This window comes from Podarcis melisellensis, assembly GCF_964234715.1.
Source record: "Podarcis melisellensis genome assembly, chromosome: 13".
Taxonomy (NCBI): Eukaryota; Metazoa; Chordata; class Lepidosauria; order Squamata; family Lacertidae; genus Podarcis; species Podarcis melisellensis.
This window is the reverse complement of record NC_138545.1, coordinates 13,056,255-13,072,460: the sequence shown is the minus strand read 5'-3', so window position 1 is coordinate 13,072,460 and position 16,206 is coordinate 13,056,255. Positions and strand designations below refer to the sequence as shown.

Below are 16,206 nucleotides of genomic sequence, written 5' to 3'. Positions count from 1 at the left end.
AAACAAGCTGACGTGAAGGGTTGAAGATAAGGATGACTTCCACCTTAGTCCTGGATATCATCCAGCAGGAAAAACTGGTCGGGCTGGTCAGTAGGAGCCAAAGTCCAACTGTAGAGTCATTTTCCTGCCCTGCCATTCCTCCTCCCTTGGCGCTTGATTCCAAGCCCAAAACCTAGGCTTGGAATCTGTCAAGAACCCCAATAACAAACAGACCCTCTGAGCATACACAGAGAGCCCTTGCTTTTATGCTAAGCGCTCCACGTTGTCAGAATTTCCCCCTTACGTTTTGAGGTTCTCTGTACAGCATTCGTTTAGAAAGCTGCTTTTCCTGTTTGAGGGAAGACATCTGACAAATCGAGGCTATTAGTTGGACACTAGTTTTTAAATTACCGGCAATTTATGTCTGTGGGATGGTGTGTTGCACGTGCCGTACATTGCTTTTTTAAAAAAAAATAGGACAGGCTTATGCCCCTTGAGCCTCTGGGGACAGAGTATTGTGGAAGCTGAGTTGAGGGAAGGAGCTTTTATTTACGATACTGAAACCTGTGACTAGGCAAGGAATGTGGCTTCAGTGAGGAATGAGGCAGACCGGGACTCCTGGCCTCTCTGCCATTTACCTCTCCAAAGTACCACACAGCACAGTTTCTATTATGTTTCTGGGGGGAATCCAGCCTCAACATTTGGCAGCCACCAAGATGACGAAGGCTGTGGAAGACCATTCCAGCGAAGTGTCATGGGCACTGTGGCATACGCAGTTGAAAGCTTTGCAAAGTCACCATATCACACTAGTAGCTTGGCCTATCGCTCAACATCCAAAAAACCAAAGTGCTGCACCAACAAGTACAAAATAACCCCTCTGCAGCACTCAGTGTTGTAATGTTAGAAAATATCAATCACTTCTCCTACCTGCGCAGTTATATTTCCACAAGGGCCGACAGTGATGTCGAAATCCAGCACTGCCTGAGCTCTGTGAGTGCGGCTTTCTCCTGATTGAAGTGCAGAATGTTTGAGGACAGGGACATTCTCAGGGAAACAAAAATGCTTGTTTACAAGGCTATTGTTCTACCAACCTTACTGTATGCTTGCGAAACATGAGCCACTTATAAACGCCATCTCCAGCTCCTCGAAAGATTCCATCAACGGTGTCTCCGAAAATTTTTACACATCACTTGGGAAGACAGGTGAACTTGAGAAATGTGCTAAGAGGAAGGCACGCTTGGCAAATCCACACTGTGATCAACTCCCACCGGGAAGCTGATATCCCCACTGTGGAAGGACGTGTGGATCCAGAACTGGCCTCCACAGTCACTTACGGACTCATTGTTAAAACCGTGTTTATGGAAGACAATCTTACTCAGCCACGAGTGATCACCAAAGAAGAAGAAGAAGAAGAAGAGATGCTTTCACAGGATCATAGCATGGTAAGCAACCTCAAAGGTCCTCTAGTCCAGCCCGCCCCGCCCCCGCCCCGCCCCCCAATGCAGGACATCCGCTGCTCCAGCCTCCATGATCTGTAGCTGCTGTTTCATTGCTGGACATCATCCATACTATACATTGAAAGCACATCACTCCCCCCACAAAAGGAGTCCTAGGAACTACTGTTGAAGCTACAGTTACCAGCACCTTTAACATACTATAATTCCCAGGAGTATTTAGGTGGTGGTGGGGTCTATGTGCTTTAAAAGTGCACTCAATGTGCTTTCAAAGTTTGGTGTGGGTGGTGTTGACAATACCAAGCTGGTCTGACTCGGAGTACGACTGCTTCCTCTAGGAATCTTCTCGAAGCTCTTTCTTAGGTTTAATTGAAACCTCCTTTATTGAAATTTGAACTCCACCCCCATTGTCCAGCCCAGACACTGAGATCCAGCTCCAGGGGCCTTCTGGTGGTTCCCTCATTGTGAGGTTACAGGGAAACCAGGCAAAAGGCCTTCTCGGTAGTGGCACCCGCCCTGTGGAACGCCCTCCCATCAGATGTCAAGGAAATAAACAACTATCTGACTTTTAGAAGACACTGGAAGGCAGCCCTGTTTCGGGAACGTTTTAATGTTTGATATTTAACTGTGGTATCATAATTGTTGGAAGCTGCCCAGCATAGGAGCCAACTCCTAGGGGCTGTGGAGGTTTTGACCCCCACAATAAAATAGTTGAGGGGGCCAGGCCCCCAAAAGTTGATTCAAATGGTGTGTGTGCACTGTGTCATGTGATCATTTATGTGGGGTGGGGCTTACCTTGGGCCCCCACAGTATTTTATTCAAGTTGGTACCACCTCCTGCTGCCCAGAGTGGCTGGGAAAACCCTGTCAGATGGGTGGCATATAAATATTATTATTATTATTATTATTATTATTATTATTATTATGCTTCTGCAGAGCCACAGAAAACACTTTTCCTCCATCATCTATCTGGCAGCCCTTCAACTATTTGAAGGCGGTTATCAAATTGTTTCTAAATCCGTGTTTCCCCAACCTCTAGTCATATATGTTGTTGGACTACAACAACTCCCATTCTCCATGACCATTGGGCAAAGCTGTTTGGGGTGATGGGATTTGTGGTTCAATGGCATCTTGGGACCCAGAGTTGAACAACGCTGCAATAATTCATCTCTTCATCTGACTGAACACACCCAACTCACAATTTAACACTTAAGTTCCTTTGCCATTTCTGAACACGTTCCAGTTTGCTAACATCCTTCTTAAATGATGGTGCCCACATCTGGCGCAGTGAGAGGTCTGACCAAAGCAGGATTGATCAGCCCCATTACTTCTTGTGGCCCGATACTTCCGCTGATGCATCCTAGAACTGTACTGGCCTCTCTTTTTTTGCAAATGCATCACACAGCTGAGTCACGTTGCTTGAGCTTGTGGCTGGCTAAAACTCCTCAGGTCCTGTTCACGTGCAAGGCTGCCAAGTCAAATTTCACCAGTCCTGTTCTCTGTGCCTCCAGGTCTTCCTGACTAAATGCAGAAATTCATATTTATCTCTGCTGAAATTCGGGGGGGGGGGTGTTTTACTCTTGTCCCAGCTCCTCATCTTAGCTGTCAACATTTTCCCTTTTTTTAAGGGAAATTCCCTTATTCCGAATAGGATTCCTCGCAAGAAAAGGGAAAAGTTGACAGCTATGCTCCTCATGCTGTCTGGGTCATCTCAAATCCTATTTCTGTCACGGGAACCCAGTAGCATATCTAACAGGGGTGTTTACGTGACAATTAATGAGCCTGAGTTACTCATGTCCATTTATTTTAATGGGCCTGTTCTGAGTATGAGTATGCTGGATACATAATGACTGATCTCCAGGGTTTCAGGCAGGAAGTTTTTCTCAGCCCTACCTGGAAACAGACCAGGTACAGTACCTGGCCAAGCATGGGCTCTGTCACTGACCTACAGTCATTTTCCTATCATTATCATTATTACTACTACTATTATTCCACCCCAGTTTGGTGGCACCTGCAGGCTTGATGAACTTCCCCTCAATCCTCCGCCTAAGTCATTTCAGCACCTGCTAAAAGCATTCCTGTTTAGACAAGGCTACACAGATGCTTAGAAAGCTGGGGCAATTTTAATCCTTTCTTTTGTATTTTAATTTTTGTATGTTTTTAAATAGTACATTTTTTTATTTTTACTGTTTTGAGTTTGTTTTTTTGCAGTGTATAAATTTTATGAAATAATTAAATTCCAGGGTTCGATCTCAAGTGTCTGAGACTGAACACCCCATAATCTGGTAGCAGGTGATATGAAAGACAAATAGGACCTTAGCCCCCATCTGCACTGCACATTTACAGCAGCATCAACCCACTTTCTTCAGTCATGGCTTCTTCTCCCAAAGAATCCTGGGAGATATAGTTTGCTGAGGGTGCTGAGAGTTGTTAGGAAGTCCTCTATTCCCCTCACAGAGTTACAATTCCTTAGCAATCAATCTCTCATTCCAGAGAATGGGCACTCGCCACCTGAGTTTGCTATGACAGAGGGAGCAACAGTTACTGTGTGAACCATGGTTTGGTGCCATGTATTTCAGTCGTCGCTCACCACCTGAGTTCGCTATGACAGAAGAAGTAACAGTAACAAGGGAGGGAGTGGCAGACCCTCCAAGGGTCCCTATTTTCCGGAGACATCCCTGATTTAGAGAAGCTGTCCAGGTTTCTGATTAGATCCCAGAATGTCCCCACTTTTCCGTAGGATGTCCGTATTTTCATTGGAGAAATGTTGGAAGGTAGGGAGGTATCCAAACCCCGAGCCATCTGAAGGCAACCCTGTACAGTGGTACCTCAGGTTAAGAACTTAATTCATTCTGGAGGTCCGTTCTTAACCTGAAACTGTTCTTAACTGAGAGCCAGTGTGGTGTAGTGGTTAAGAGCGGTAGTCACATAATCTGGGGAACCGGGTTCACGTCTCCGCTCCTCCACATGCAGCTGCTGGGTGACCTTCTTTGAAGTCTCTCAGCCCCACTCACCTCACAGAGTGTTTGTTGTGGGGGAGGAAGGGAAAGGAGATTGTTAGCCGCTTTGAGACTCCTGCAGGGGAGTGAAAGGCGGGATATCAAATCCAAACTCTTCTTCTTCTTCTTAACCTGAGGTACCACTTTAGCTAATAGGGCCTCCTGCTGCCGCCGCCCCTCCTTCCCTCAATTTGTGTTCTCATCCTGAAGCAAAATTCTTAACCCGAGGTACTATTTCTGGGTTAGTCTGAGTCTGTAACCTGAAGCGTCTGTAACCAAAGGTACCATTGTATAGGGAAGGGGTTTTTATGTTTAATGCTTTACTGTTTTTTTAGATATGTTGGAAGCTGCCCAGAGTGGCTGGGGCAACCCAATAAGATGTTTGGGGTATAAATAGCAAAATTATCATCATGGAATGGGACGTCCCTATTTTCATCAAAGAAATGTTGGGAAAGGGGTGAGGGGCTGCTGGTTCTGCAGGCAAGGGGTGACATAACTGGGCTCCTGAGGCTCAATGCAAGCTTCCCCACAGGGGAGCCGCAGAAATAATGTAGTTGGTCAACAGAGCCATGGACTCAAAAAGGTTGAAAACCTCTGACTTAAACTGAACTGCTTTGCATTTTCCTTTGGTCCCTGTTCCTGGCTGTTTTGCTTTGCTTTTTAAAGACTTATTTATTAGTGCTTCCTCCAGGAACCTCAAAGTGGTTTCCCATCAGCCTCTGGTACTTACCAGCCTGTGGATCCTCTAAGTGTTAACGCATCAGCAGCATCGCATCCCCTCAGAGGCCCCTTTTTACTGTTTTATTGATTGTACTATGCTCTCAGATCTGCAGGAGCAATGCATTATTATGGTGCCTTATGGCCGCGTGCCTGAGACAATATATTTCTCAGGTTGTCATATGGAAGATGTGATCTACATATGCAGCAGAGTCTGCATGTGAGGCCTGCTGGATCAGGCCCAAGCCCCATCTAGTCCAGCATCATGTTCTCACAGTGGCCAACTAGATCAATGTTTCCCAACCTTGCGTCTCCAGCTGTTTTTGGACTACAACTCCCATCATCCCTAGCTAGCAAGACCAGTGGTCAGGGATGATGGGAATTGTAGTCTGAAAACAGCTGGAGACTGAAGGTTGGGAAACACTGAACTAGATGACTGTGGGAAGAAGGACCTGAGCACAGCAGCACTCTCCTCACCTGTGATTCCTGGTGAAGGGTATTCAGCAATAGGCTGGCAATTGTGACTAGTAGCCACATTTTCAAAAGGAGAGAGATAAAGAATATTTGGGGTCATTTTTTGGAAATCACACCCCTTTGCCCTGAAAGTCTAATCCCTGGGTGAGTAAAGAAGGCTGTAGGCACTTAATACTGGCCAAAATTCACTCTGTGCATGCTCAGGGACATTTCATTTAAGCTGCTAGACAAGTCATCCCCCGGGCTAAGTACAGTCGTACCTTGGTTTTCAGAAGGAATCCATTCCGGAAGTCGGTTCGACTTCCGAAAACGTTCGAAAATCAAGGCGCGGCTTCCGATTGGTACAGGAGCTTCCTGAACTCAACCGGAAGCCATGTCAGATGTTCGGCTTCCAAAAAACGTTCACAAACCGGAACACTAACTTCCAGTATGTGGCGTTCAGGAGCCAAAATGTTCGAGTCACAAGGTATTTGAGAACCTAAGTACGACTGTACTGGTATTGAAAACCAGCTTCAGATCCTTCACCTTCCCCAGGCCACCAGGGTTAGTTAAGCCAAGAATTTGCCCCCTTCTCAGGGAGAGGGAGAGGGCTGGAGAGCCTGGCATGACACTCTGTGTAGACTGCAAAGGATTGGCTGTAGGCATGAGGATCACAGGTCCAGCATCTTAGGATTTAGCCATTAATTAATCATACATCTCCATTTTGCCCCCTGTGCTTCTGGGGCTGTGGGTAGGGCTGCCATATGTCCACAATTTCCTGGATATGGCTGGGATTCGTCTGGCGAAAATGGCACCTGGGCAGAATTTTAGAAAAGCAGGGGGGAAATGTCCCGGAAACCCTGGGTGTATAGCAGCCTATATCGGAAGTATTTATTTTTGGCTATTTGGTTTAAAACTTCCATTTGGAGGGGGGGAGATTTTGCAAAATCTTTTGTTACAGGATTTTCACTTTTTGAAATATGGCAACCTTAGCTGTGGGTGAAAAAGAAGAAGTGGGTAGTAGCAGCAACTACAGGAGAGAAGACTCAACTGCCTACACTACAGGGTTGTTGTGCAGCAGCTGGGAAAGGAAGGAGGTGTGAGAAGTTCTCCTGAGCATCCGTGCACACACAAGCACACACTGCACCTTTGTCTTTTTAAATTCTAAATAAATTCTAAATAAAGTGTGTGTGTGTGTGTGTGTGTGTATACTTTATTTAGAATTCAGCAATAACAAAGGAAAAAACCATTCATTACAATTAACCAATTTTAACAATATGGACAGATCGTGAAGCTAAGGCTCCAATACTATGGCCACCTCATGAGAAGAGAAGACTCCCTGGAAAAGACCCTGATGCTGGGAAAGATGGAGGGCACAAGGAGAAGGGGACGACAGAGGACGAGATGGTTGGATAGTGTTCTCGAAGCTACCAGCATGAGCTTGACCAAAATGTGGGAAGCAGTGGAAGACAGGAGTGCCTGGCGTGCTCTGGTCCATGGGGTCACGAAGAGTCGGACACGACTAAACGACTAAACAACATTAAATAGTAATAGAACAATTACACAACATCACTTTTAACTTACTGAAGTTTTCATATTACACTTTTATCTCTTTATCGCTTTCTTAACAGTGACAAAGGGGATGGCCTGTGTAGAAGAAGGAAATTCAGGTTTAATTTGTGTGGCAAGCTACACCTGTTGAATCTTCCCTCTTCTGCACAACTATTAAAGGTTCAGATCATCAGACATGCAGGAAGGAGAGAAGCAGGTGGAATGAGGAACAAACCACCAGACTTTTAGGGTGGGTGAAGGGTGTGAACGAAAAGCAGGATGTAATTCAGGAGCAAATATCATTAGGTCTTTTCCAAGAAACCTGTTTGAACGCTGGGACATTCAGCCAAGGCACATGAGTGATGATTTGCATGTGCTGAACAACATTTACCTTCCTGCTGCCCATATAGCACCTCAAGGCAAAAGAGATCAGGGTTTCTTCAACTTTCTTAGCTGTGTAAAGGACTCAAGTCCAACAGGTGCAGCTTGTAATGCAAGTTGCCACTTGCTGGCACTATTTAAAAGTGCAGGATGACTGGTTCCAGTATTGACTGGTTCCAGAATATTTTAATATTATCTAAAATCTGCATAGAATACAGTCTACTTTCGTAAGTAGTGGGATTGTTTCCAGATCTTTTAATTGTATTATTGTTTGCTTGTTTGCTACTGTAGGCTATTTTGGCAGGAAAGGCAAGCAAGCACCTTCATTACACTCAAGACCAAGTCCTAAAACACCTGCTCGGAATAAAACCCAGATTTATTCAAGACACAAAAAAATCTACTTTATGTAATTTTAAACAGTATTGGTCCAGTATACCTGAAGGAGCATCTCCTCCCCCATCACTCTGCCTGGACACTGAGGTCCAGTGCCAAGGGCCTTCTGGCAGTTCCCTCACTGCGAGAAGCCAAGTTACAGGGAACCAGGCAGAGGGCCTTCTCGGTAGTGGCACCTGCCCTGTAGAACGCCCTCCCACCAGATGTCAAAGAGAAAAACAACTACCAGACTTTTAGAAGACATCTGAAGACAGCCCCATTTAGGGAAGCTTTTAATGTTTAACAGACTATTGTATTTTAATATTTTGTTGGAAGCAGCCCAGAGTGGCTGGGGAAACCCAGCCAGATGGGTGGGGTATAAATAATAAAATTGTTGTTGTTGTTGTTGTTGTTGTTGTTGTTGTTGTTGTTATTATTAACAGCCAACATTGAATCTCATCAAACTGCCTCAGACTGAGATACCTCACCTGTAAAATAGGGTTTATAATTGGGGCTATCAATGAAATTTTGGGGAAGGTGGAAGAACTATTGTTCAGCACTTGTAAAGCTTTTGAACAACCGCCAGTCAGTCACAGAGTTTCCTTCCTCACAAGTGCTTAGTGTGGGGTGGGTGTTACACTCACACACAAGGTGCTTTCCCCCCCCTCCAGAGTCCATATGACAACATAGCAACAAAACTACAACCCCCCTCCCACACTACCCTTTGGGGGGGGGGCGGAATCCAGTAAAATTTTTAAAAAGGAAATTTAAAATGGGAAACACCTGATGCCAGCAAACAACTGCAATATTTAAATGGTGTGTTTGTAATATTAACACACACACACTCAGTTCAGAAGCACCCCCATTCTCCCCCATTGCCCTTCTGTTATTTTGCTATCTCCCTTGTGTCACTGCCTAGATTGTAAGCCCCTTGCAGGCAGGGACCTGCTCTCTCATTCTCTGCAAATAATAATGATATAACGCAGGGGTGGGGGAACCTATAGCCCTACAGTCGTTGCCAGATTCCAGTTCCCAACAACGCCAGCTAGAAGAGCCATTGACCCAATCCAGCAGTGCACTCCTATGCCCTTATGTACGCTAATTGCAGCCTGCAGGCTGTCTGCGTCTTTTATAGACTGAAGAACCCTATTATACATGTTGATGCTGCTCTGTGCATAACAACTTTAACCTCGTTTCCCCGCCCTTCCTGGTGCCGGCAACAAGCGCCTCTGCTCGTTCCTACCTTGCAAGGCTGTGACAAGGATCAGCAGATAGCTGCAATTAAAAAGCCGGCCTCATTACTTGTAAGAGGCATAGTAATGAGCTTCGGTGACCCAGAACTCGCAATGGGCACTGAGCAGCCTTCCAAAACGTGATTATTCCTAAATATATACAAAGGATTACAACTCCCAAAGCAGAAAGAAGAAAGTAGGAGGGAAATAGCCGTGCAAGGAAAAGAGCGGGGGGGGGGCAGAGAGAGGAGGTGCAGGGGGGGTCTGCATGATTTTTCCATGGGGGGGGGCAATGCAAGACATTAAAGTGAGGGAAAGCAGGCTACTTTCTCACATACACACAAATTGAGGGGAAATAGTGGCTGTGCACAGGGCCGAATTTAGGTTTGATGAGGCCCTAAGCTATGAAGGTAATGGGGCCCTTTATATGCCCAGCTGTCCTTTGTCAACAACAAATTCTCACTGGTTTTTGTGTGTTGAATATATGCTGTATGTAATTTATGGACCGAATAGGTATCGAAAGCCATTTGCATATAGCAAGATATGTATTTTATCAAAGTTTTCTTTTTCCTTTAAATTTTTTGGGGGCCCCAAAGAGAGTGGGGCCCCAAGCTATAGCTTGTTTAGCTTATACGTAAACCCGGCACTGGCTGTACATGTTGTTCCATGGGGAAAGGAATGGGTCTATTTGGGGGCAGGGGATCTGTATTGGTTTGTTACATAAAATCAGTTTGATCTAGATACATAATAGCGCGTGTGCATTCTGCCTCAGTTTTTGAGGTTCTGCAAATGCTACAACTTTAGTCTTCTCTGTGTGGGGGGGGGGCGGAATCTGAGGTTTATCGTTTTGGGGGTGGGGATTACAGGGACACACTGCTCCGTAGGAGCCCAACTCTTAGGGGACGAGGTCCCTTCGCCTCCCTCCTCCCCAATAAAACATTTGAGGGGGCCGCCCCAAAGTTGGTGGGCACTGCCATTCAAATAGTGTGCGTGTGCTGCGTCTTGTGGTCGATTATGTGGGGTGGGGCTTACCTTGCCGCCCCCCAATATGTTATACAAGTGAGCACCACTGCACTGCTCAGACGTCTCTGAGAAGGAGCCAATCGACGGGTGCTTCTCCCTTGCTTAAAACCCATCTTTTCTTGCTAGTGGGAAGATGCAGGTGCGAGAGAGAAAGAGGGAGGGAGGGACTGATGATGGAGAGATGGAGAGATGCTGGAGCCTGGGCCCTCTCTCTCTCTCCCTCTCTCCCTCCTTCCCTCCCTTCTCCATCCGGCCCCTCCAAAGCGAAAGTCCGTCCCCCAGCGGCGGTGTCGCCGTGACGACCGCGCCGTGGCCCCGCCTCTCCGCTCGCCTCGCATCCTGGCTCCCTCCTGCCGTGGTCCGGTGCCAGGGCGTCCGTCCAGCCGCCCGCCTGTCCCATCCATCCATCCTTTCCCCCCATCCTTTCCTCCCTGCCCAGGGCCCCGGGCTCCGGCCGCGGGGACAGCTCCCAGGCTGGAAGAAGGGCAGCCTGGAAGGGGGGTACGGCCATGGAGGAGGGGGCCTCGAGCCGGGCAGCCCCGGAGGAGGAAGAGGCTGCCGCCGCCGCCGCCGCCCCCAACCCCTTCGTCCACGAGCTGCGGTTGACCCGCCTGCAGAAAGTCAAGGTGAGCTGCGGCGACGACGAGCGAGGGAGGCTCCCCGCACCCAACGCGCGTTTTTCCGACGGGGCGGGCGGAGCGCAAGGGCGCGCCCGGGGGAAGGGAACAGCGGGGAGATGTAGCTGGACGTCGAGGGGTGGAAATATAGGGGGCCGCGGCGATCGGTCGGTTCTCTCTGGAAATGTGGGGTGCCGGGGGTGGCGTCGTCTAGGAAAGAACAGTCCCCTATTGGGGGACGGAGTTGCTGTGTGTTTTCCCCTACGGGTGGGGGCAGCGCTCCGTGGGTCGAAGATGTGGGGCTTTCTCTGAAGTGGCCTTGCTCGGCTGTGGGTCTCCTGGAAGTGAAGGACGCTTGGAGGGGAGGCCCGTGGGCCATCCGAGGAGACCCCTGGAGGGGGCGTTTTGGTAGTCTTGGCAGGGTTGTTGTTTTAAGACTGCGGACGATCTGTTCGTGCCTCCGTGGGCTGTCCTGTAGGAACTGCAGCGCATATGGGGGCTGGTGCGATTTCTTGATGGGTCTCGCAGGGAGTCTTCCCTCCCTCATCCCCAGGTAGCATTTTATTTTATGGAGCTTGACTTATCTTTTTTGGGGGGGGGGGGGGGTTGATTCTGTTGCTATGGTGTGCCCTTAGAAATGAAAGAGGGTTTTGCCAAGCTGCGGGTTGCCTTATATAGGTCTTCTGGAGTTGGGATGCCCTTAGTGGAGGGGGTGGCATGATGAGGGGGGGTACTATAGGGCTTTAAAGGTGATGACCAGTTGTATAAAAGGGTTTTTGTGCAGAGGACAAGGCATTTCTGGGTGGGTGGATGTGTGCAAGGTTTGCCTCCCAGATTTTTGCAGTTTTTGGGGTTCCAGCAGGAGTTTACTTTGAGCTGTGTGTGACACTGGGACCCATAGATTGCCGGAGTGTTTGTGTGTGTGTTTTTAAAGGGGGCTACTGTAGGCCTGTCATGATGATGGATGGGATTCCTCGAGGGACTGGAGTTTTAGCAGGGCGAGACAGCATGGAAGGGGGGGTCCCGTATAAGAGGGCCATATCGGGTTTATGGGACTGGAATAGGTCCAGAAGAAGCGCCAAGGGGGTCCAGAAGATCCTAGGGATTACTCTCCAGCAGGATCTCTGCAGAGCCTCTAAGCTGTTGGACAGGCGCTGTTTGTTTCAGAGAGGCAGCAGCAGATTCGGGAGTGCTTTATAGGGTCAGGAAAGGGCAAGGGCTTTGTGGGGGCCGCTGCAGTGCATTGTGGATGATTATGCAGTCCTTAGCGAGCGACAAGGTTGCTGTAGGGTCTGCCCCCTCTCCCCAAACAAGCAGGGCAAGTTTTACACATGCAGAAAAGACCCGCCCCCAAACCACGGGGGACAAAAAGTGGTAGAATAGAGGATTTCTATATAGAGCAAGTGCAGGGTGCCTCCTTATGAGGGTCACTTTTTTGGGGGGGGGGGTTCCCTCTTGGCTTTTGGAGAAAGGAGATGGGGGAGAACTAAAGTCAAAGTGATGACTCTCTGCTGCTTCCCCATTTTTTGCTTTAGCCATGCGGCATTGTTGAAAGGGGGGGGTGCGGAGGAGAAAAGGGAGGCAGTGGAGAATGGCTGAGAGGCCTATTGAAGCAGGAGTGCTGTGCGTCTTTCCAGGGGTTGCTGCACCGGGCTTGGATCTTGGTGCACCCCCATAGCGGGGGGGGGGGGGGAGAGAGAGAAGCCCGGTGGTTGGATTACACCGGCAGTGTGGCCCAAAAAAAGCAATACCACAGAGCGAAGGCAGCAGCAACTGATCTCTTCTTCCACCCCCACCACACACAGCCCTTGCCGTTTGCTGTCTTCCTAGTTCTGCTTCCGTGACTCTGTATTAGCTCTCGCAGTTGTTAAGACTCTCCTTGGCAACAACAGGGACTGTTTGGAGGGTGAGGGCAGGTGCCCCTCTTCCTCACATCCAGCCCCCTGCCCCTTCTCCCCTCCCCACGGTGGGTCGTATGCCCACTCCCCAGTATGCAAGCTCCCCCTGCCATCCTGCCCTGCAATAACTCTTTTATTATTCTATTGCTGAGTCCTCCTCCTCCTCCTTATCTCCTCCCCCCACTACCCGCCTGCCGCCTGGTGCTAAATATTCCCATTTGTGCTTGTCAGCTGGACAGATTTAAACTGAATTTTTCAGTTCCCATAGTGCTGAGAGTGCAGAGACACGATTGCCAAATTATATGTATAAACACACACACAGAGATCTATATATAAACCATCAAACATACATAAACAAACACACACACTTCCATGTATTTCGCTGTAGCTTAGAACTGTAGTTGGAAGGGCCCCCAAGAGATATTTAGTCCAACCCTCTGCAATGCAGGAATCTTCTGCACGGCATGGGGATCAAACCCAGGGCCCTGAGGTTAAAAGCCTCATGCTCTACTGACGGAGCTATCCCAGCTTAAGGCAGGGGAGGGGAACCTGAGGCCCCTGTGAGTCGGATGTGGCCCTTGAGAGATCTGTGGCCCCAGCTTCACACCCTGAGAGTCTATGTCAGGGCAGAACAAGTCCTTGATCTCTGTTAAGACCACTTGGTTGTCTGGATGGGAGATAAGAGAAGGGTTTGTTGTTATTTAGTCGTTTAGTTGTGTCCGACTCTTTGTGACCCCATGGACCAGAGCACCCCAGGCACTCCTGTCTTCCACTGCCTCCCGCAGTTTGGTCAAACTCATGCTGGTAGCTTCGAGAAGGGTATGTTTGTAGAAATCTGCCTAAGGAAGGGCAGTAATATTTACACTTGTCCCCACTCACTTTTGCTTCTGTCCCTGCCTGCCCGCCCAGTGGCATTGGTCCTTCACGTTGAAATGGGGCTGAGAGACTTCAAAGAAGTGTGACTAGCCCTAGGTCACCCAGCAGCTGCATGTGGAGGAGCGGAGATGCGAACCCAGTTCCCCAGATTACGAGTCTACAGATCTTAACCACTACACTGGCTCTCATTGTAAAAATGCTGAAAACTACTGTTTTTGGACTGCAACACCCACCAACCTTGACCATTAGACATGCTGTTCAGAGTCTGATGGGAATTGTAGTCCCAAACATTTTGAGTGGGGGCAAGTTGGGGAAGACTGGTCTGAGGTGCGGCAGACAGAAAACAGCAGAAGGGACAGGAAATGGAGGGACAATGTGCCATTATTTCAGTTCCCAGTTATTTGGCTTAGATTGCAATTGGGTATGAGGATTAGGAGGTTGTGAGAAAAGCTTCATGGAAAAAGTGGAATTTTTGAGGTGGAATTTGATAGAATATAGAGTCCAAAATTCTCTCTCCTCCCCCCACAATTAAAATACAGTGGTACCGCAGGTTAAGTACTTAATTCATTCCGGAGGTCTGTTCTTAACCAGAAACTGTTCTTTTTTTTTCTGGATAATATTTTATTAAGTTTCTTTTCTTACAAACACAAATATAAAGCTTAGAAGAAAGAAGAAAGAAGAGTAGATAAAGAAAGAAATATATAGATAAGATCCAACTTTCCATAATGTTTTTCACAATCCAATTGGACTTCCCCACATCCTCCAAACCCTGCGTTCCCTGCTGTGGTAGCGTAAATAAAGAAAGTTCTGTCCTTTTTTAACACTTTCTGGTCCACCATACCCAGAAGAATGGCCTCTGGTTTCTTGGGAAAGGTATACTTAAATACCTTTTTTAGCTCATTGTAGATCACTTCCCAGAAGGCCTTCACTTTTGGGCAGGTCCACCAGAGGTGGAAGAATGCCCCTTCAGCCTCCTTACATTTCCAACATTTATTGTCAGACAGGTGATATATCTTAGCAAGCTTGACTGGGGACATGTACCACCGGTATATCATTTTCATAATGTTTTCCTTCAAGGCATTACATGCTGTAAATTTCATTCCGGTGTTCCATAACCTTTCCCAGTCTTCAAACATAATGTTATGCCCAACTTAACCAGAAACTGTTCTTAACCTGAAGCACCACTTTAGCTGTGCCGCCGGAGCACGATTTCTGTTCTCATCCTGAAGCAACGTTCTTAACCTGAAGCACTATTTCTGGGTTAGCGGAGTCTGTAACCTGAAGCGTATGTAACCTGAAGTGTATGTAACCCGAGGTACCACTGTATAACTGAAATGGCAGGTGCATAAGGAATGCACACTGTCTTTCATGGCTAATCTCAACCAGATCAGACCCCCATTAGTGCATATGGGGCGGGAAACCACCGTGCCAACTTCATAATTGCGCATTGGTGGGGTCTGAGCAACTCTCTAGGAAAGTGATCTTGAGGTCATGGAGATCAGGCAATGAACGCAACAGCGAAAAGGGCAAATTCCCTGCTTGGGGATTATTAGAGAAAGATCTGAAAATAAAACAGGCGGTATTGTAATGCGTTTATACAGGCCAGCACATTTGGAACAGAGGGACAGAAATTATCAAAGCTGGGGGGAGAGAGAGATGGACAGAAAGAGAGAGAGACAGAGAGAGAGCACATCATTCCATATAAAAAGGGTAAAGCGTTGGGGCTTTTGCATTAGAAAAAAATGACTCAGGTGAAGGGAAGTGGCAATGTTAAGATTTCTAAGAGAGATAGAGTGGCCTGGTTTTCAGAGTGCCTTCCTCTAGCTCAGCCTTCCCCAGCTAGCACCTTCCGGATGTTGTGGGGTTCCCAGCTCCCATCAGCCCCAGCTAACGTGTGATCAGGGATGGTAGGAGCTGCAGTCGATCAATACCTGGAGGGCAACAGGTTCTGGGGGAGGCTGCTCTCTTTGCAAGTGGCTTCAGCATGAAGAGCAATCTGGTCCAAGTCTGGATTCAAGATCCTTAAGGAAGTGAGAGCAGGAGAAGCCTGGGCACTGCCCATCAGCAGCTAGCAGCAGACCGCAGATTCATGCAGGTCACATGGTCCTATGCCTTTTCCCTTACTCTTTCAAAATACTAGAACTAAGAGTCACCCAATAAAGTTAATGGGCAGCAGAATTGGGACAGACACCTTGCACAACACCTGAATTGTTTTTGTGGATCTCCCTGCTGTTCTGGATCCGTCTCAAAAGGGGAGGGTGCAAATTGGTTGAGGAGGGTTGGTCAACCAAAAGCTGCTAGCCAAGATGGCTAAATGGAGATTTCGTGTTCGAAAGCAGGCTACCTCCGAATACCTATTCCAGTGAGAGCCAGTGTAGTGTAGTGGCTAAAAGCGGTAGACTCGTAATCTGGGGAACCGGGTTCGCGTCTCCGCTCCTCCACATGCAGCTGCTGGGTGACCTTGGGCCAGTCACACTTCTCTGAAGTCTCTCAGCCCCACTCACCTCACAGAGTGTTTGTTGTGGGGGAGGAAGGGAAAGGAGAATGTAAGCCGCTTTGACAGTGGCGTAGCGTGGGTTGTCAGCACCCGGGGCAAGGCAAGTAATTTGCGCCCCCTAACCCGGTATGGTCAGAGAGCTGCGAGTGCGAGCGCCC

General features: G+C 48.1%; 1 protein-coding gene across 2 annotated transcripts in view; it reads left to right on the top strand.

Annotated features, from left to right (window-relative positions):
• The first annotated feature begins 10,465 nt into the window (after nucleotides 1–10,465).
• Nucleotides 10,466–16,206, top strand: part of LPCAT4 (lysophosphatidylcholine acyltransferase 4) — a 31,559-nt gene continuing 25,818 nt past the window's right edge. For both annotated transcript variants that reach the window (XM_081884676.1, XM_081884675.1), the window contains exon 1: nucleotides 10,466–10,786. Coding sequence is in view for 1 of the 2 variants with exons in the window: in XM_081884675.1 (XP_081740801.1) it covers nucleotides 10,670–10,786 (117 nt within the window). In the remaining variant the exon portion in view is untranslated. The remainder of the gene's footprint in view (nucleotides 10,787–16,206) is intronic.